The sequence below is a fragment of the Onychostoma macrolepis genome, chromosome 05 (assembly GCF_012432095.1).
Source record: "Onychostoma macrolepis isolate SWU-2019 chromosome 05, ASM1243209v1, whole genome shotgun sequence".
NCBI classification, from domain to species: domain Eukaryota; kingdom Metazoa; phylum Chordata; class Actinopteri; order Cypriniformes; family Cyprinidae; genus Onychostoma; species Onychostoma macrolepis.
The window spans coordinates 31,756,090-31,778,376 of record NC_081159.1 but is presented as its reverse complement, the minus strand read 5'-3'; the positions used below and the strand labels follow the sequence as shown (position 1 = coordinate 31,778,376).

At 35.5% G+C, this 22,287-nt stretch overlaps 1 protein-coding gene across 2 annotated transcripts in view; it reads left to right on the top strand.

The window, feature by feature from the left end:
- hip1rb (huntingtin interacting protein 1 related b) overlaps positions 1-22,287 on the top strand; it is a 112,691-nt gene that overhangs the window by 23,505 nt on the left and 66,899 nt on the right. For both annotated transcript variants that reach the window (XM_058774995.1, XM_058774996.1), the window contains exons 2-9: positions 6,314-6,377; positions 6,509-6,651; positions 6,997-7,053; positions 7,164-7,250; positions 18,913-18,989; positions 19,693-19,754; positions 20,411-20,551; positions 20,715-20,772. In XM_058774995.1, coding sequence (XP_058630978.1) covers positions 6,314-6,377; positions 6,509-6,651; positions 6,997-7,053; positions 7,164-7,250; positions 18,913-18,989; positions 19,693-19,754; positions 20,411-20,551; positions 20,715-20,772 — 689 coding nt within the window. The remainder of the gene's footprint in view (positions 1-6,313; positions 6,378-6,508; positions 6,652-6,996; positions 7,054-7,163; positions 7,251-18,912; positions 18,990-19,692; positions 19,755-20,410; positions 20,552-20,714; positions 20,773-22,287) is intronic.

Genomic DNA, 22,287 nt, shown 5'->3' with positions numbered 1-22,287 from the left:
TGAACAACTATTATTTACAATATCTATGAAATTATAGTTTTTCTTATTGATATCACACTAAAGCTGTGTGATTTTCATAGTAGTGCACCCTTTAAGCTCAGCTTAAAATAATATGCAGTGTAAAACCACAGACCAGCAATAAACTGTCAATTTATAATATTATGGATTTAAAAGTACAAGCCAGTAATGCCTGTGAAGTAATATATTAGCGCAGCACACAATCTTATACAGCTAGTCAGCTAACTGTGTTCTGTAGCATCTGTGCTATGTTGCTAAAATTATCTTTTGGATCTAACTGTAATTATTTCCCACATCCAAGTTCCAGGTTATAATATGCAAAAGTCTAAACATTAATCTCTTAATTGTATAGTAAATAGTGAAACTTACCCAAAATAAAGGCTTAAACATCTAAAAAATGCACATTTAAAGGGCAGCTTAATAGGAACGTTTACCCTACATATTAATTATGTTTTTAATGAACCTGTTGTCTTCATTATTTTGGTTTTCAAATTAATTAAAATTTACATTTGCTTTCAGTGTTTAGGTTAAAAAATTAGTTCTGGGCATCTCTACTTACCACTCACGCAGTGTCTCAACTGTTAGGGAACCTTGTTATCATATCTTTCATAATTATTAGCTGTTTTTAATAAATATAACTAAACCAGGATAATTTCACATAAACACTGCTTTTTATTAAGTTTTAGTTTACAGTTTTAATGGTCATGAAGAAAGATTTATTTATTAAATGTCATACTTACTCAGGCAGTATGTGATTCAGATGGAGAAAAAAACCCTGCAAGAAGTGGCCCTCAAGGGACACAATTCACTAGACCTCCCCCATAGGGCCTTTTATAAAAGTTAGCCAATAGGAAGATCATCTGTCTAAGATTGCGTGCCAGCATTCGGCATCTAACCAACCTAATTCCTCAGGCTGACATGTTTTGTTCTGCACAATCTGCTCTTTGTGCTGTGTATTGCATTCATTTAGTTCTCACAGTTTTGGTGGCAAACTACACAGTCGCACTAGAACTAGATTCGCTCGGAGACCAACATTAAAAGAAATCCACCTTAAATTCTGTGCCTTTTTGTTTTGTGATTTTGTAAAAGATTTGTCAACAACTTAACAATCAGTTGAAAGAAACCAAACTGAAGCAGGGAGATAGAAAACTGATTAGGCAGCAGCCCAGAGTAGTAAAAACACAGTGGTTAAATCTGCCACCGCAACAAGGCCCCAGGTGCACATAAACCACGCCCCATCACATCAACCCACCCTCAAAGAAAACACACATACACACACAGACACAAAAGCAGATTTAATTGGACCTGTTGTAGTCAACAAAATGTAGTTGTTTCATTTAATCTTCATAAAGATTTATGAAGATTTTAAACATAAGACTTTAAATTGTGTGTGTGTGTATGTGTGTATATATATATATATATATATATATATATATATATATATATATATACACACACATACATACAGTAGGGAAAAAAATATTTTATCCCCTACTGATTTTGTACGTTTGCCCACTGACAAAGAAATGATCAGTCTGTAATTTTAATGGTAGGTTTATTTTGACAGTGAGAGACAAAAAAAAAATCCAGAAAAACGCATTTCAAAAAAAGTTATAAATTGATTTGCATTTTAATGAGTCAAATTAGTATTTGACCCCTTCGCAAAACATGACTTGGTACTTGGTGGCAAAACCCTTGTTGGCAATCACAGAGGTCAGACGTTACTTGTAGTTGGCCACCAGGTTTTCACATCTCAGGAAGGATTTTGTCCCACTCCTCTTTGCAGATCCTCTCATTTATGTATATATTACATTATATTCTATGATTCTATATATTGCTTAAAGGGATAGTTCACCCAAAACTGAAAATTACCCCATGATCCCCTCCCCTCCTTTAAGCCATCCTAGGTGTATATGACTTTCTTCTTTCAAATGAATACAATTGGAGTGACATTAAAAGTTAATGGGTGATATTCAATAGTCCAATAAACTGCATCCATCCATCATAAAAAAGTGCTCCAGATGGCTCCAGGGGGTTAATAAAGGCCTCCTGAAGCGAATCAATGCACTTTTGTAAGAACAATATCCAAATTTAAAACTTTATAAACCATAATCTCTAGCTTCTACTATCTGTCGTACTTGCGTTCACGAGAGAGTGGCGTTCCAGCAGATGACGTAGAACGTAGACATAGCGTAAGCACTGGTGAGAATATGCTAGTCTCGCGAGAACCAAGTTTTGTTTACAGCAAAGGAAAACCAATCTCTTCTTGGTTACATCGAAATCCTTTGACATTTTTCTTTACAAATACACATTTTATACTTCTAATTCGTGACCGGTATTTTGTTTTGCTCCTCCTCCTCTTCTCTACGCTTCCGTTCACCCATTCACTGCCATTATAATGCTTGGAAGAGCCAGGACATTTTTTTAATATAATGCTGGTAGTATTCGTCTGAAAGAAGAAAGTCATATGCACTCATACTCATAAGGTGAGTAAATCAGTTGGTAATTTTCATTCTTGGGTGAACTATCGCTTTAAGATTTCAAGTGAATTTTTCGACCTTCCCTAACTGTTTCGAACCGAAGTGCACAGAGTACACATGTGCATCGCAGAGCTAGACAAGACGAGCATTTGAGGTTAAAAAGTATATAAATTGTACTTTATTTATTTATTTTTTTTTAGAAAATAACAGATCGTTTCGCTAGATAAGAACCTTATTCCTCTGCTGCATGTTTAACCTTAATCCGTTGAGCACCATTGAAGGCCATTATACGGAGAAAAATCCTCGAATGTTTTCCTCAAAAAACTTAATTTCTTTGCAATTGAAGAAAGAAAGACATGAACATCTTGAATAACATGGGGGTGAGTAAATTATCAGGATTTTTTTTTTTTTTTTTTTTTGGAAGTGGAGTAATCCTTTAAAGCTAAACATTTCAAAAACACTAATGTTGTGCAACATAATTATTTTATCCTAGGCTTACAAAGCTTTAATAATAAAGTTGTAGATAAAGAACCACTTTCTCAAAAAAAAAAAAAGTTAAACACTTGAAAATTGTTTCAAATAGTAGGTTAGTTTATATTACGTCTTTAATCAGCATCATAAACTAGTGATATTTGACTAAATTGGCCCCTAACTGAAAGGCTTGTAATAGGAGTCAAAAGGTGTATTTAAAATCAAATTTGACAGGCATTATCATGGACACCTATGCAAGTACATGGCCTCGGTGGGAATATTTCAAATGTAATTTTTAAAGTTAATACTCATATTTATAATAATGATGAATTATCAATGTATTCCTGAGGTCATACCATTTGACATATATACCTAAGAATACCTGACCATACCCTAAAAATGTCAAATTATCTCACATTTTAAAGAGAGTTACTAACCTTTGCATGCAGCAGTTAGTATCACCAGAGTTCCTTTTCTGTGATATAATTTCCTGTCATATGATCTTCTTGCTAAATATTAACAAAATGGTTAATTGAATGGTGGTTACACCACCTTGACACTCAAGGAAATTTGACATGACTCACATAATTCCCCAAATTACTTATAATATTTAGAACAATGGTGCTCCATTTACTTTTATTTGCTATTAAATAGTACTAACGTAAGATTATGCCAAACCAGCTGATCTAGTGTTTTATTGAGAATTTCACCTTTTTTAAAGGAGATCAGTTATTTGGTACAAAGTTTTTACGGTTACACCACATTGACATTTTTGCAATCATCCCCCAAATATTATCTCAAAATGAATAAAAACCAGAAAGTTTAGACTTGGCCCGCAAAAAAAAAAAAGAGAATGTATGCAATTAATTTGCACATTTATTTTGAAATTTTAACCCTTTTAAATTTAATTAAACCATATGGACACAAAAAAATTTGCGTCACGTTATTGTTTATATTATTTTATATAGTATAATTTCAAAAGTATTTGAGCGTGTCCTTGTGGATAGGCTCAAATAATATTTGATAACCATGGATAATCAGTTTGACTTTAAAAGGAATCATGGCACTGATATGTGTATATATTCATTAAAGGAAGTGGTTAGTAAATATAATAAGCAAAATTCTACAGTATTTCTGTGTTTTTTAGATGCTTTGAAGGTGTTTGATCAAATTAATCATACTAACCTGTTCATAAAATTACAAGAAAGAGGGGTTCCCCGTTACTTGATAAGGGTTTTACATTACTGGTATCAATCAATGCGAGTAAGATGGGGTGGGAGTGTATCAGCACCTTTTTATATGATGAATGGGGCTCGTCAAGGTGGAATACTGTCTCCTCTTCTTTTTAACTTGTATATGGATGATCTTTCTTTAAAGATAAACGATTGTAAAACTGGATGTGTAATAGGGGATTGTCTTATAAATCATCTGATGTACGCTGATGATTTAGTTATTCTGTCCCCTTGCATTGCGGGATTGCAAGAGTTGCTTCGTATATGTTCAAGCTATGGTGTGCAGTTTGATATAAAATTTAATAGCAAAAAGAGTGTGGTTATGATTGTCAAAACCAAAGAGGACCTTCTAGGTGATCAAGTATTAAATGTGGTGAATAAAATAAAATATTTGGGTCACATTATCAAAGATGATTTGAATGATGACAATGATGTGCAACACCAGTGTTGTAAGTTATATGGACAAGCAAATATGTTGGTTCGTAAATTTCTTGTGTACAGATGAGGTTAAAATAGCTCTTTTTAGAGCTTATTGTACTTCATTGTATACAGCGCACTTGTCATGTAATTATAGTAAAGCTAAAATGAAAAAGCTTCGGGTGGCATTTAACGATGCACTGAGAATTTTGCTTAAGAGTGCAAGTCAGATGTTTGTATATAATAATATTCCTACTCTTCATGCTGTTAAGGAAATATGTGTATAATTTTATGTGTCGATTGAGTAATTCAAGAAATTCAATTATAATGGTTCTAAGTGATCCTACATTAAGTGATGCTAAGTACTCCTCCTCGTATTGGAAGTGCTGGAATGAATGTTTTGTATTATCTTGCATTTTGTTACTTTTGTGGATATGGACCTAAGAGTCTGAAATACAGGAATAATGAAAGCAATAGTGACCACATAATAAAAACAGTTACTCACACTTGTGTGGTGTGACTTTACTGTTGGATCCAATGTAGTCGGCACAGCATTGTCTTTTAGTTTCAATCTTTTTGAAAACCCTCCGTCAAATTGTGCCTTGTTTGTAAATGAAGCGGTAAAATGAAGTGATCAAAGGACCAAGTTCTTACTGGTGCAATCTGGCACTTCATTAAAAATAAAGATCAACAAAAATAAAGTTTATTTTTTATTTTCTGCATAGACCGACGTTTGCCGCTCTTGTCATTTAACTACCATATGTGTGAATTGGTGGGTGGGGCTAAACAGGCAGTGATGTAGAAGCAGGCATTGATCTTCTTCTGCTGATTGGCTTAAATATAAGCTGTTTTTAGACTAACGAGAAAGTTTTGAGTTCCGAAACTTACATGATTTTTTTTTATAGTACAATGACCTCTTAAATGTCAAAAGATCAAGGAAATTTAAGATTATTTCTAACATGGCAATAATAAGTACTGCAGGCTTTCTCCAGGTCTTAATCACTTTATTAAACCAAAATGACAAATGTTTACTTCCAGGAGCCGTGACATACTTCAAAGCTTACAGGTTTTCCATATGTTGTTTGGCCACAACTTATGGAAGTTTGAGTCTCTCAAGTCTGAGCCTCTCAAAGTATTGTAGTGATATCAGATGTTAGATAGCCTAACACGGGGCACCACTAAATTCAGTGATTATAGATTTAAGTAGCACCACCAGTGTAAATATATTAACATTTAGTTTTGGTCATACTATTTTACGGGGGAACCAGCCAAGGAATTGCACCTTGACAATAAAGAACAATCATGGAAGATAACTTTCCACGTGTTGTGCGGAAAAGAGTCTTGCCCTCTTGCCGTTGTTCACTACAGTATACTCAACAGTATGTGGGAATGCAGGTGTTTGGGACGTGCTCTAGAATGTTTCATCTTTGTCCAGTGTCTATGCTATTTTTCTCCAGATGTTATGACCAATAAAAATTGTGTAAATTCTGCACCTTTACATCCTGTGTGGCTGCCCAGGACTATGACAGGTTTGGAAAGACAGAATAAATTAATAACAGAAATTAATTTGTGGGGGGTACTATTCATTTAACAAAACAAAGAAAGACACATTCAATCTCAAGTCACAATGAAAAAAAAAAAATGTTTTTTTTTTCATATTTTTTTTTTCTGTTTCTCTTTTCCTTTTCTCTTCAGCTTAGCAGTATCAGTAAGGCCATAAATTCCACAGAGACGCCACTGAAGGAGAAACATGCACGCAGTATCCTTAATTTAGACATCCATTTATTATTGTTTATTCAACTATTCTCCAACCATGTAGGTCAAATGATGTATGATGAGTATGTTGTGTATACACTGTGCTTGAGATCTTCTCCTTAAATGCATGAACAGGAATTATTTTGGGAACCCACAGAGAGAAGGGGGCCTATACCTTCTGGTCATATGCTGTTGGTCTGCCCCTGCCAAGCAGTGCTATCCTTAGCTGGAAGTTCTTCCATGTATTACACAAAATCTTGCGTGATGGTCACAGAAATGTAAGCATGCTTCCATTTGAATTTTGGAATTATCTATCTCAATCAATTTTTAATTTTATATGTATGTATCTCTCTCTCTCTCTCTCTCTCTCTCTCTCTCTTTTTTTTCCTTTTAACAGTGTCTGCTTGTTTCAGAGACCTAGTGCAAAACACACTGTTAACAGTTATTTGATTTAGATTTTTCATGACAACCAAATATAAGCTGGATATACTGTTCTCCCCAAGGATATCTAATTTACTTAATAGCAGATTATTATTATTTAAATTATTACTTAATCTTAAACTAGCCTAATGACTCTTTTTTTGAGCAGATTGTCTTGTTAATTGTATGATTTGTCTTACCAGACTTTACAAGACTGCATGAGACACTACAGCAGCATTGCTGAGACAGGGTTACTATGGGTAAGTCAAAGTTCATTCACAAATTTCAGAATTCAGAACAAACAAAACTCTTTTTGCCTGGTTTGGCAGAAAATTTGTAATGATTTGTTGTCATTAATTTCGATTGTCAGAGTAACACACGGGACAGACATGGGTATGGACAGCTGGTTTCTCTACATTCCAAACTCCTCTGCACCAAGATAGAGTTTCACACTAAGGTAGATTTCAATACATTTCTTGTGCCCATAATAGGGAAGTTCTAAGCGGCCATGCATTATTATTTTTTTCCTTCTTGTTTTCTCGTGATCTTGACATAACAAAAGTTGTTTTCTCGTTATCACGACTTATTTTTCTCGTGATCTCGACATAACAAAAGTTGTTTTCTTGTTATCACGACTTATTTTTCTTGTGATCTCGACATAACAAAAGTTGTTTTCTCATTATCACAACTTATTTTTTCTCGTCCAGGATGCGAACGTAACCCATTTTTCTTATATCGGTTTTCTATAGGTAAAACGCTTAACGCGTTTAATGCATTGCGTTCTTGTTATGGGCTAATTTGCTTGTTTTTTTTTTTATTATTTGAATGTTTTATTAATGATGTGTTTACTGAGTTTGGTCCTTTAAAAACACTGCCTTTTAAGCCACGTTAAGTGTTGTCCGTACGGTAGCCTATTCTATGAGAGGAAAGCACTCAACGCGTAATTAAACACATTGTGTTCTTATTATGGGCTCATCTTGTGTGTACATAATGAATTACTAATAATGTGTATACTTAGTTTGGTCTTTTAAAAACACTCTCAATATATGCACTCAAGATAGACTAGACTACTTACCCTTCAATGACCTGTCAATAGTCCCATCCCACTGCACCGCAACCCAGTTCTGATGGGGCTTTACAGTAGCCCTCCTTCACATCAAATAAATGTCACTCCCTGATATTTTGTGATGTAAATGTAATATTAAAACATTTATTTCATATTATTATATACAATCCCTTATGAAAATTAACAATGGTATTACTATAGTAAATGTAGGCTATAGTAGGCTAACCGTGGTTTTCATTACCAGTTGTAGCCTATAACCCCAGTTTTACTACAAATACCATGATTAAACTATGGTTAGTGTAACAAAACATGTTTAATTTGTTTTTACCATGGTTTACCTATAATAAAATCTTTTTTTTTTTTGGTTGTAACCACGGTTAATTTTCGTAAGGGATATTTTCATGTTATTTTATATCTTTTTATTTTACGGTGTGTATTTGTGAAAATGATTAGGCTATACGTTTAGCACACACCACATAATGCTGTGCATTTCAAGGCACTTCAGTAGGCCTTTAATGTTACCTATGTTTTGTCAATGTTAAAATTATTTTTAATATATAAATAAAAAAGTATGACAGGCTTTTACTCTAGTCTTTATCACTTTATTAAGATTAAGCAAAACAAAACGACAAACGTTTACTTTCACAAGCCATCACAAATAGGCTTGTAGTAAGCTGTCTCTTGCCTGGAGACTCAATCAGGTAACAAAAAGTATCGGGAAACGACACCTCTGGCCATTCCGTTGAGTCGTTTGTCCAGTCACAGATACCGTACAGACAGTCCGACCCAATATGGCTCAGTTTTTTGACGTATCGTGCTCTGTCGAGCAGCAGAAATGATTTTATGTACACCATTCTGGGTCAACACCATGCTTTTCCAATGAGGGGGAAAGGTTCGTTTTCCCCCACGCTGACTCCGCCCACACAGCTATGACATGACACCGACAAAGTCTATTGTTAAGCATTAATAATTAATTAAGTTTGTTTTGTTCCACATTTCTTTTTTTTACAAAAGTTATTATAACAGTTTACCTCTTTGTTACTGTTAGAGTACATTTATTTGTTTTTCTTAAGTTTCTTTATTACCTTTAATTACCAAATGGTTTAGTCCAAGTAGGAGGGGCTTTGTTTTTTTAAGATGGCCTCTCAGATTAGTTTTTTTTGTGTTTTTGAATTTTCATTGTAAATATATTTGACACACTAGAGGGAAACCTTCATTCGAAACTTTTTTTTTTTAAGGAACGCGTGAAGGTCCACCCTTAAGCAGATCATACAAAAAAAAAGAAAAAAAAAAAGAAGTATGCATGAGATCATACAAATTCATATGAATCAGCCACTAATTCACCAAAATGTAAAACAGTTATGAATTGCCATGAGAGTGTGTTGGGCTCTCCTGTCTAAGCTGATGTGTACATTTGGATACTTTTGTTGCAATAAAACAAAAAAAACTTTTGTTTATTTGATCAAAAAAATATATATATATATGATTTAATGTTTAATGTTGTATATACAGTGGGGCAAAAAAGTATTTAGTCAGCCACCAATTGTGCAAGTTCTCCCACATAAAAAGATGAGAGAGGCCTGTAATTTTCATCATAGGTATACCTCAACTATGAGAGACAAAATGAGAAAAAAAAATCCAGAAAATCACATTGTAGGATTTTTAAAGAATTTATTTGCAAATTATGGTGGAAAATAAGTATTTGGTCAATAACAAAATTTCATCTCAATACTTTGTTATATACCCTTTGTTGGCAATGACAGAGGTCAAACATTTTCTGTAAGTCTTCACAAGGTTTTCACACACTGTTGCTGGTATTTTGGCCCATTCCTCCATGCAGATCTCCTCTAGAGCAGTAATGTTTTGGGGCTGTTGCTGGGCAACACGGACTCAAAAGATTTTCGATGGGGTTGAGATCTGAAGACTGGCTAGGCCACTCCAGGATCTTGAAATGCTTCTTACGAAGCCACTCCTTCGTTGCCCGGGTGGTGTGTTTGGGATCATTGTCATGCTGAAAGACCCAGCCACGTTTCATCTTCAATGCCCTTGCTGATGGAAGGAGGTTTTCACTCAAAATCTCACGATACATGGCCCCATTCATTCTTTCGTTTACACGGATCAGTCGTCCTGGTCCCTTTGCAGAAAAACAGCCCCAAAGCATGATGTTTCCACCCCCATGCTTCACAGTAGGTATGGTGTTCTTTGGATGCAACTCAGCATTCTTTCTCCTCCAAACACGACAAGTTGAGTTTTTACCAAAAAGTTCTATTTTGGTTTCATCTGACCATATGACATTCTCCCAATCCTCTTCTGGATCATCCAAATGCTCTCTAGCAAACTTCAGACGGGCCCGGACATGTACTGGCTTAAGCAGGGGGACACGTCTGGCACTGCAGGATTTGAGGCCTTTGTTACTTTGGTCCCAGCTCTCTGCAGGTCATTCACTATGTCCCCACGTGTGGTTCTGGGATTTTTGCTCACAGTTCTTGTGATCATTTTGACCCCACGGGGTGAGATCTTGCGTGGAGTCCCAGATCGATAGAGATTATCAGTGGTCTTGTATGTCTTCCATTTTCTAATAATTGCTCCCACAGTTGATTTCTTCACACCAAGCTGCTTACCTATTGCAGATTCAGTCTTCCCAGCCTGGTGCAGGTCTACAATTTTGTTTCTGGTGTTCTTTGACAGCTCTTTGGTCTTGGCCTTGGCCATGGTGGAGTTTGGAGTTGGACTGTTTGAGGTTGTGGACAGGTGTCTTTTATACTGATAACAAGTTCAAACAGATGACATTAATACAGGTAACGAGTGGAGGACAGAGGAGCCTCTTAAAGAAGAAGTTACAGGTCTGTGAGAGCCAGAAATCTTGTTTGTTTGTAGGTGACCAAATACTTATTTTACCGAGGAATTTACCAATTAATTCTTTAAAAATTCTACAATGTGATTTTCTGGATTTTTTATTCTCATTTTGTCTCTCATAGTTGAGGTATACCTATGATGAAAATTACAGGCCTCTCTCATCTTTTTAAGTGGGAGAACTTGCACAATTGGTGGCTGACTAAATACTTTTTTGCCCCACTGTATATAAAGTGACCAAAACCATGCACGTGCACCCTCAGATTTTTGAGCCAAGTGGATTTTGAATGCAGGCGAATATTTTTTTGTTTCATACAAGCACACCGGTGTGATTAGAATGTGCAGTGCGGCACAGCATCAGCTACTAAATTCAAATCTGCGTTCGCTGGCTGGCGCTGAGACAGAGACAGAAGTGTTTTTACAGCGCTGCACATTGTAACAATCACACACAATTCTGTTGAGCGTATGAATGCAATGAGCAATCAGAGGCATTCATATGAGTCATCGCTGAAACGCCGGTGTTTTGTTCACTCGCTGGCTAAATGAATTCTGCTCTCTGACAAATTCTCTCATCAGAAACAACAAAGTGCAGATGTGCGTACGATGTAAGTAGGATATTCATTTCAGTGTAAACGGCTTCAGTGGTTATAATGAGAGTTTGAGAGTGCTTGAAAATGTTCTTTGATGTAAATGTTCTTTGCTTTATTTTCTGTACAATGAAAGTGTTATAATTATTAAATTACAAAAATTTTTATCAAATTCACATTAAATATCAAGTCAGTCGTATTAAAAATATTTTATGGCATAACACCCATATCTGGTATTTAAGTAAAAAGTTGGGTTTTTATTAGTGCTGTCAATCGATTAAAAAATGTAATCGCATTAATCACAGTCATGGACTGTGATTAATCATGATTAATCACAATTTTAAAATACTAGGATTTACCTGTAAATGGTGTTGAAAAAGAAATGCATGACAAACTAGTTTAAGGAAGCAGAATCTTTCACACTTCCGCCAGGTATGAGACATAATCCTTATTATTCTTTTATTGTTATTCTTTTGTTTTTATTCTGTCATTATCAGCCTTTTAACTGGCAATAAAACGTTTACCAAGCCACATCGCTTCAATCCCATTATACATTTACCCAACTATTATCAAAAGTATTTCTAAATAAATACAGCAAAACATTTCTTGCGACCTTACGTGAAGTGTTATGACAAAATGCATTATAAAGAAGAATTGGACCTGTTCTGCAGGTGCATTAGAGCTAACATTAGCATCATGCTACATAAGACAATTTATGAGATTAATAGTGCACTTTTACTCAGAACTCACTTGAAACCACCATCGAGTGTTTGTAATAATTTCCTTTTGCGATCACATGTGGAATTTGGTCGTTTACTGTTGTTAAAATATGCTATTTGTAGCCTTTTACAGGTGCATCTCAATAAATTAGAATGTCGTGGAAAAGTTCATTTATTTCAGTAATTCAACTTAAATTGTGAAACTTGTGTATTAAATAAATTCAGTGCACACAGACTGAAGTAGTTTAAGTCTTTGGTTCTTTTAATTGTGATGATTTTGGCTCACATTTAACAAAAACCCACCAATTCACTATCTCAACAAATTAGAATACTTCATAAGACCAATAAAAAAATTAAAATTAGTGAATTGTCGGCCTTCTGGAAAGTATGTTCATTTACTGTATATGTACTCAATACTTGGTAGGGGCTCCTTTTGCTTTAATTACTGCCTCAATTCGGCGTGACGTGGAGGTGATCAGTTTGTGGCACTGCTGAGGTGGTATGGAAGCCCAGCTTTCTTTGACAGTGGCCTTCAGCTCATCTGCATTTTTTGGTCTCTTGTTTCTCATTTTCCTCTTGACAATACCCCATAGATTCTCTATAGGGTTCAGGTCTGGTGAGTTTGCTGGCCAGTCAAGCACACCAACACCATGGTCATTTAACCAACTTTTGGTGCTTTTGGCGGTGTGGGCAGGTGCCAAATCCTGCTGGAAAATGAAATCAGGATCTTTAAAAAGCTGGTCAGCAGAAGGAAGCATGAAGTGCTCCAAAATTTCTTGGTAAACGGGTGCAGTGATTTTGGTTTTCAAAAAACACAATGGACCAACACCAGCAGATGACACTGAACCCCAAATCATCACAGACTGTGGAAACTTAACACTGGACTTCAAGCAACTTGTGCTATGAGCTTCTCCACCCTTCCTCCAGACTCTAGGACCTTGGTTTCCAAATAAAATACAAAACTTGCTCTCATCTGAAAAGAGGACTTTGGACCAGTTCTTCTTCTCCTTAGCCCAGGTAAGATGCCTCTGACGTTGTCTGTGGTTCAGGAGTGGCTTAACAAGAGGAATACGACAACTGTAGCCAAATTCCTTGAGACTTCTGTGTGTGGTGGCTCTTGATGCCTTGACCCCAGCCTCAGACCATTCCTTGTGAAGTTCACCCAAATTCTTGAATCGATGTTGCTTGACAATCCTCATAAGGCTACAGTTCTCTAGGTTGGTTGTGCATCTTTTTTCTTCCACACTTTTTCCTTCCACTCAACTTTCTGTTAACATGCTTGGATACAGCACTCTGTGAACAGCCAGCTTCTTTGACAATGGATATTTGTGGTTTACCCTCCTTGTGAAGAGTGTCAATGATTGTCTTCTGGACAACTGTCAGATCAGCAGTCTTCCATGATTGTGTAGCCTAGTGAACCAAACTGAGAGACCATTTTGAAGGTTCAGGAAACCTTTGCAGGTGTTTTGAGTTGATTAGCTGATTGACATGTCACCATATTCTAATTTGTTGAGATAGTGAATTGGTGGGTTTTTGTTAAATGTGAGCCAAAATCATCACAATTAAAAGAACCAAAGACTTAAACTACTTCAGTCTGTGTGCACTGAATTTATTTAATACACGAGTTTCACAATTTGAGTTGAATTACTGAAATAAATGAACTTTTCCACGACATTCTAATTTATTGAGATGCACCTGTATATCACTGCACAAAGTAGCATTTCAGTTGTACACATTGAAATCCAGAAAATCACATACAGACCATATCTATCGTAATCGTGTGTTTATTATCTAATATAATCTATAGTGGCTGTTGTCATGTTTATTTCTGCTGTGTAAAAGCCTTAACATGTATGCTCTGGCTAAAACTCACGTTGTTTGTGATGTTGCAACTGCCTCTCCGTTACATTCCAAGTATAATACACTTTAGTAAAAGGATATATTTTCATTTTTATTTGTCTATATACACTTTGGGCGGCTGCGGTACATTATAAAAGTAGCCCAAAAAACCACAACACACGACTCTGCCTGCGACTGTATTTTCAAAATAGCCCACTTGTGCCGCTACCCTGGCAACACTGGTTCGCTGTACCCTCATCACACAATGATAGATAACCTTTCGCGCTGCGATGACGGCAAGAAGTTGGGGTCAAACCTTATCAAACGATTAATTTGCATAAAAAAAATATTAACGTGTTAAAATTTTGGGATTAATCGCATGCGTTAACGTTGACACCCCTAGTTTTTTATGCATAGTTAATAGATTACACTATTAGGCTACTGTGCCCATCGCCCATTCTAGATCAACAAACATAAAACTAACTTTTATAATCTATAAAAGTGCAAAATGCATTTACTTACACATATTTGAGAATCAAGATTTCATGATACAGTCAACACGTTTGGGAATATTTTGAATAAAAAGAAGAAAATAAAACAAGCCAATATCAGTTATACAGTGCTATCGTGGCTGCTGTGTGTCACGCATGATGGCCCAAACTGTTTTATTGTGGTTTGTCATCAGACCATTAACTGTTTCATCACTAATTTCAATGCAGTATCTTCATATAATGCTCTGCTTGATTTTGATTTGTATAGTCCAAGTTCCGGTTTTTCTTCCGAGTGTTGCGCTGCATTCAACTTAACCTAGATGCAGGTGACACAAGGCAACACCACTGTTGGTTGTTGTGAGTTGGTTTGGTAGGTCTGAGCTGTTAAGCTACAAACACATTGCCAATAACAATCAGAAGTCTTAGGCAACAAACATATTGATGATAAGACCAGAAAACCTTGAGGCCTGCATAAAATCCTGTTTCTTTATTAATGCAAAGTGCTATTTTTTTAATAGATTTGCTTCCCCTTTGAAATGGCATTCCTTCTCTGATGACGGCAGTTGACTGCTCAGGCTTTAATGGTATAATATATAAGAATTTTGCATTAAAATCCCCCCCCCCCCCAAAAAAAAACAAAAAACAACACCTTTTGTACTTATATTAAATGTTTCCAACACTATTTAAATGAAGAGAAATCTACAGTTTTCACCAGTAAAATCGGTTGCCTTGGAATTATAAGGTTCTGCATTCTGAATGGTTTTGAGATATTGAGCTTCAAAGTTTTTGCATTCCATATAGCAAAAATGATATGGGGAACAAGTCTCTTTCCTAAGCCCCTTTCGCACCGCTTTAGTTCCAGAACTAAAAGTACAGTACTAAAGTACTGGGACGATTTTGCGTGAACTATTCCCGGTACCATTTAAAGGGTTGCATTCGCACCGACAGTGCGTACTAAGAAGTGACGTAAGCCGGTCGACAGCGACGTCATTTGTGCGCGGCGTTCAACAACGAAAACAAAGAAGAACAACGTTAACAACAGGAGGATGGAGGACGCTGTGATCGGAGCTGTGTTTTTGTTGTGTCTTGCGGGGTTCACAATAATGGACATGGAATGTCGACGTATTGAAAGATCAGAAAGGAGTTCAAAAGTGCCTGCACTTCAGAGTCCGTCCATCTATCGCTGTTCTCCATTCTTGCGAAATATAAGTTGATGCGATTTTTACACAGTATGTGTTTACACGCCGTTTCAAATCATGGTGGGTGAGGGCGTTTTCGTACGCGTTTAGCCAATCAGCGTACACATACGTCCTATGGAACTGTTTTAGACCCTACTCTGAAGTAGGAGCTAATTAGTTCCTCCAAACGGAGTTCCGGGAACTAAAACAGTTCCTAGTTCCCGCGGTGCGAACACGCTAAAAAGTGGGTAGTTCCACAATTAGTTCGGGTACTATGAAAAGGTTCCTGCGGTGCGAAAGGGCCTCTACATGAAAATGACAGAGACCCTAAATGTATTCTAAATGTATAATATCAAAATCCTCTCAAATTTTTAAATGCGGATTTTTGGAACAGGTCAAATGCAGATAGAACCTTCTAATTCTAAAAAGTCATTTTCCGCTTGGAATTATAAGGTTGCCTTGCAAAACATTAATTGAAGCAACAATATTCAAGAAATGCAAATAGTTTTTTTATAATTTGTTTTAAAACATAAAACTAGTGTTGTAACAATGTGTCAACATGTATGAGAAAGGTAAATTTAATGCTTGCTTTTATCACATTTATTCCATATTTTTGGACAAATAATTTTTTTCTAAGGTTAAGTTAGGCACAAAGGGCAATACTAAATATTTTGTTCAGTGTTAATGTTAATTTTAGCTAGGATTATAGTGGGTAATTAAACACATTATTGAGGGAACAGTTAAGGCACATACTCTAATCCATCTGTCTGACCAGGACTTTATTCCACAAAAAGCAGGACAGGGAAAATGGCTTTCTGTTTAGATCAGTATGGCTGAGATAACATGCTGACGTTTACTGTTGTAATTAAGACCCCATCATTTAAATTGTTTACTCTTTGATATTTAAGGCTTAATGTTATCAAATTTAAGACATTTTAAGACTTTAAACTGCATGAATATTTCGCCAATCATTACATATTCGGGTCTTTAGCGACCCAGACTTATATCCAGCACGGATGGATCTGTAATTGCTGCAATAGCAAACTCTCCTGATATTTTAAGAACATAAAATAAAATAAAAAAAATAATAATTAAATTAGCATACTTTCTTACCTTTTGAAACTTACAAGGGTTTGATTTGGGCAGATGATTTTACCATCACTGCCATCGTCAGAGCGCATTTCCCCAGTATACATTCAGCATCTGGCTCATATTCACAATCTCAATATATTCTCAAAACTATCATTTTCAGCATCTTCAAAAACAACATTTTGATCGCTATTCACCTCATTCACCATCAAACGACAGTGACTCTTATATTGCATTATGTACAGTAATTGCTCTGCAGTAAAACCATTGAAGCCAGTTCAATTTTTGCAGATGATTATTTGTTTTATGCATTCGCTAATTATGAGTGAAAAATCACGTCATTATTATGTTTTAAACAGTGCCACTTTGTGGAATAAAGGTGAATTGCACTTATTGATTATGCAGACACGTAATTATTGTTGTTTAATATTTAATCTTTCCTGTTGTTACGGAGCAGTCCGGCGACATGACAAAGAACGTTGATCCTGATTGGTCCTCTTGTGTGCATTCGAAGTGCTGATTGGCGGATTCACAGATATAACCTTATAGAACCAAGTTAGAGTTCGACTTTGTAGATAGAACCTTTTTGTTTTCTAAATAAAAAGTCCTAACATGTACAAAACTTAAAAAAAAAACATCACATAATGTAAATAAGTTGTCACAGAATAAGAATATGTGAATAACTCAATTTTGACAAAAATGTTAGATAGAACCTTATAATTCCAAGGCGACGAATTATCCGCGTCATTGCGTCACCTGTCATTGGCGGCATATCCTCCTTCAGCTGTTGGGTTTACAGTGCGCTGCCATGAACATGATTTGTGCCTGCATCCCATTGGATTTATTTCCACCAGCTATGGAGATGAAGATGATCTCAAATGATTCCACAAAGCATTATCAAGCTATGCCATTCCTAGTGTTTTGAATAAGCAACCTCTAGCTGCATAACCTACATTCTGTACATACAACCTTGTTTAAACAACAACCAGATAAGCCTTCAAAACAAACATGTTGCTGATAAGCTTAGCACAGAATTTGGCAATAATAACCACATAAGCCTATAGCAACATGCATGTTATTGCCTTAAGCAACAAGCATGGTACCAGTAACAACTAGATAGCAAGTTGCAGATACCCAGATAGGCTTAAGCACAGTATGCTCTCAATGATAACCAGACAAACCTAAAGCAACAAGCATGTTTCCAGTGACAAGTAACAAGCATGTTGCTGATACCAAGATACAAGCATGTTGCTGATACTGATTGCGACATTACTGGTGGATCCAAAATAGTCAGACTCAGCACGGCATCATCTTTTACTTTCAGTCTTCCTGAAGACCCTGCATCATACTGTCTTGTTTAAAAATGAATCTGTTTTAAAGTAAAACAAACAAACAAAGAGTGTTTCTCTGGCGTGATCTGGAGCTTTTTCATAATTTTACCCAGTGTTTACACCGGATGCGAGTGGTGCAACACGACTATAGACAACAAAACCCCATTATAGTCAGTGATTCTGTCTACACTGGATGTGACATGGATTGACACAACAAAGTAAACAGTAAACTGATGGCCCCTTCTATTTCTGACATACTCCAAGCATTCATGCTGCTTCTGACCTGAAAGGGAAATGGATTCACGACATGACACAACAGCGCTCGCGTCCGATATGGGTATGGTGTTAGGATCACAAGGAAGGCAATTCAAAGACTATTTTTCACAACTTGTCTTACACTACACAGTGTCTTGGAATCTTGTAATGACATCTGTATGGTTCTGTTGATATTCTGAATATTCCTCTCTAGTAAACCACTGAACTGTCTGGACTTCTTGTCCGATTCAAAATGAGATCGAAATGAGAGTAATATGATTATATTAATTCTTAACAATGTCACACTTTTTTTTTTTTTTTCTCAAAACAATTGCATAACACAGTTGTATTCTGATTATTATTATCTAGGTCTATTACAGACTAAACCATTTGCATGACATTTTTAGAAGACAAATTATTGCTTTAATTCAACTGAAAAAAATGGTTCATTTGAAAGGGGTATTCACATATGATCATGGCCATATGGTGAATGATATTGTATGGTATTAAACGATTTTGTGAAATTTGTTGATGATGGTTGATATGCCAGGGAAGAGTATCTTGATATAGGCCAAATGCAAAGCTCATGTGAATAAAAATACGTATTTTTAAGTACATAAAATAAAAAATATGCATTTTGGATTCTAGTGTGTAATCATGAGGATAGTCTCATTTATTTGAATTCAAAATTTCTCTGTGTTCTCTTTGCAGCATTCTGAAATCCCAGCCAGTCTAGAAGCCACAGATGAAGTCCTGGAGCGTACAGCAGGAACAGACATCAATAATGTGTATGTGAAATTCCATTTATTTTGTAATTATTTATTTTGTATTATATCTCAGCAGCAATAGATTTTTGGACTCTTTTTTTCTCATTCTCCTTCTGGACATTCATCGTGTCTTTTTGGTAGGTTTTTTTCCCCCTCACTCACATTCCGTAGTTCTGTGGTCTCCTTTCCAAAAGATTACTGGTTAGAATGAAATAAATAAAGAATCATAGAATTATTTTTATAATAAGTAAACCAACCTACTCCATGGTGGTCCTTCGAAGGCTTTGCTGGCTGCTCCATTGTGGTGGTCTCCTCCACCTGTACCATCATGGAGGTCACCTCATCTTCTTATTCATCCCTTCTGAGATCCATAATCCTCTCCTCTTTCCACTTATTCATTGTTGGGGCATGGGGTGGCTGGGTAATGTCACAAATCATATGTTCTAGGACTCTTGTTTTGATGATTATTGTATGTTCAGGACCTCACCATTATCCAAAATTCTATAATCCTTTTAGCGCTCTTTAGATTTGTTTATATATAATAATATATAATTATAAATTATATCAAGTATATTTGGACAGGCAGCTCAATTACACAACTGTAGCTCTATTTTTATTGCACCTGTAAATGTACTTAGTGTGTTATCTTACTATTGGCAGTGTATGTTCTACACAGCTAACAATAAGACATTAACTAAAATGGTTTCTTTACTTCCTGCTCCAGGTTCCAGCTCACAGTAGAAGTGTTTGATTACATGGATGCAGAGCTTCGATTAGCAGAAGCTGGTGAGTGTTCAGTTTTTATGATTTATATTTAATATGTCCACAACCCTTTTCAAAGCAATAGTTAAATATTGTAACAGTCAGTAGTGGAATACATAATTAATATGTATGAATTATAAAAAGATCATTCTATCTAATAATAATGAAAATAAGAATAATAATGATAATGATAATAATATACTGCTAGTATATTAAATTAAAATATGTCTGAAATGTTTTAGATTTTAATAATAATAAAAAAAAACATTTACATGTTACTTTGTTGCGTGAAATATTTAGTCATTAAATTAAAGACTTTTTGAATATCATTAGGCATCTTAATTTATTTATTTATTTATTTATTTTCTCTTTCCACCCTCGCCTTTGGCTTTGGCTCATCACTGAATTAGCAAATGTGGTTGTAAATGTTTCTGGCAAACCAAAATCAGCCTTATTTTTCTAAGCATATAACCGTGCAGTCATTTTTATTTTTTTCCCCCTCAAAATAATTTGTGTGATTTAGCAAATATACAAATCAGCAGGAAATCAAGTTTAAAAAAAGACATGCTAGATATTGAAGTTCCCTACTTTTAGTTTTCTGTGTGTGTGTGTGAGAGGGGGGGATAATCTTGCATTATCTGGTACTAAGTTAAATTATTCTTTATTATTTATATTTCTAGTGCTTCGCCAGCTCAATATGTCCATTGCTATCTCCACACTGACGTCAGGCCAGTGTAAACTAGCACCTCTTATCCAGGTCATCCAGGACTGCAGTCACCTCTACCACTACACCGTCAAACTGCTCTTCAAACTGCACGCCTGTAAGAGTTCTAGCTCCGTCATGGGCCTAAGATTCATTCCAGTAATAATATTAAAAACTGAATGTTGTTGAAGTTGTAAATGTCTTAATAATAATGAAGCATTGTAGACACTTTCTGGACCTGTTTGTTTACACTCTGGGATAATTAATGTTCTTGTTGATAGGTTTACCAGCAGACACACTTCAGGGACACCGTGAACGCTTCCATGAGCAGTTCCACAGGTACATTCAAGAATTTTCAAATTTGATTAAAGCAGAAATTTTATTTTGACTAGCTATTCTGCAATTACCATACAGAAGTGCTTGCAGGAAACAGAAATGCAGGGAATAGAAAACAAAATGTTACATGTGGATAAATTCATTCCTATAATTCTTGGTTGATTTAACTTTCTCTTTAAGTTCACCCCAAAAGGCTAATTTTCTGATAATTTTCTCACCCTCATGTTCCCTGCAAGAAATGTTATGTTCCCAGAATGTTCTGGTGTCAAGGACGTTGCCTAGACAGTCATGTTGTGGAGTTCTTTAAAGGGTTGGGGGACGTTATTTGACAGACCTTCAATGAACATTCAGGATGTTCTGGGAATGTTTAGGGGACCGTTATTATAGGTCCATTTGTGATCTCGTGTGGATTTTATGTTGTTGAAATATACTATTTATATAGTATATTATATTTAAGTGGGTTGTTTTTAACTTGTATGATTTTCTTTATTCTGTGGAACACCTAAGGAGAAATTCTAAAGACTGGTCACTCTTTTCTGTGTCATTACAATAAATGAGGACTAAAGATTTTCAAACCTAAAAAGGATGCAAATTGTCATAAAACTGGTCCAATATTCCAAGTATGCCAAAGCCATACAATAGCCTTGTGTAAGAAACAGACAAGAATTAAAATTATTATTCACAGAAAAGTTCATGCTCTGAAGAATATTATCAAAATTATTTCTGGTCTTTTTGAACAGAAGATTATCAGTGAATAACAATTTAAATGTATTATACAAAGAATGGTTTCAGAATATTGATATAGCGCCCTGAGCACCCCAACACACTTGTAGCCAATCAGCAATAGAGGGTATATACACTCATGATGGTGGAGGAGAGAGACTGAGCAAGTGGATGATTTCTAGAAAGGCAGATGGGTCATTACCAGGAATATAACTTGAAAAAGAAGGGTTAAGATCAGGCAAGAGTTAGGACCCACGTTAATATTGGAAAAGCTGTTAACACATTTGTTTCTGTTAACAGATGGGCTTCTCTTGTAATTTTGTCTAGCTCAATTAGTGAATGAGGATGAGTAAATAGGGTTGTTTTCTTTTTGTTTTTTTAACTGTCCCTATAAGTCCTTTTAACAAGTTATGAGAATGACTTATCTATGTGTAATACATTATAGATTATTTTTACTATTGTTACTACAAGTTTTTTTTTTTTTTTGCCTTTTTGTTTTCTGTTCTTATGCGCAATTTTTAATGATTAGTAATTATCATCTTTGAATATATATATATATATATATATATTTTTTTTTTTTGCTATGCTTATGCTGTTGTTGTAATATTAGCTATAGTAATAGGACTGATTCATCGATACTTGAGCAGTCTGATGTGCCAGCTCTTAGTCATTGCCTGTGTTGCATAGCGTGTTTGTGAGTTTGGGGGAGGAGCAATGAATGATAGGTGTGGGGTTTTTTAGGGTAGGGTTGTGTTTGTTTGAGTCTCAATTTCAAATATCAACAGTGTTTTTATT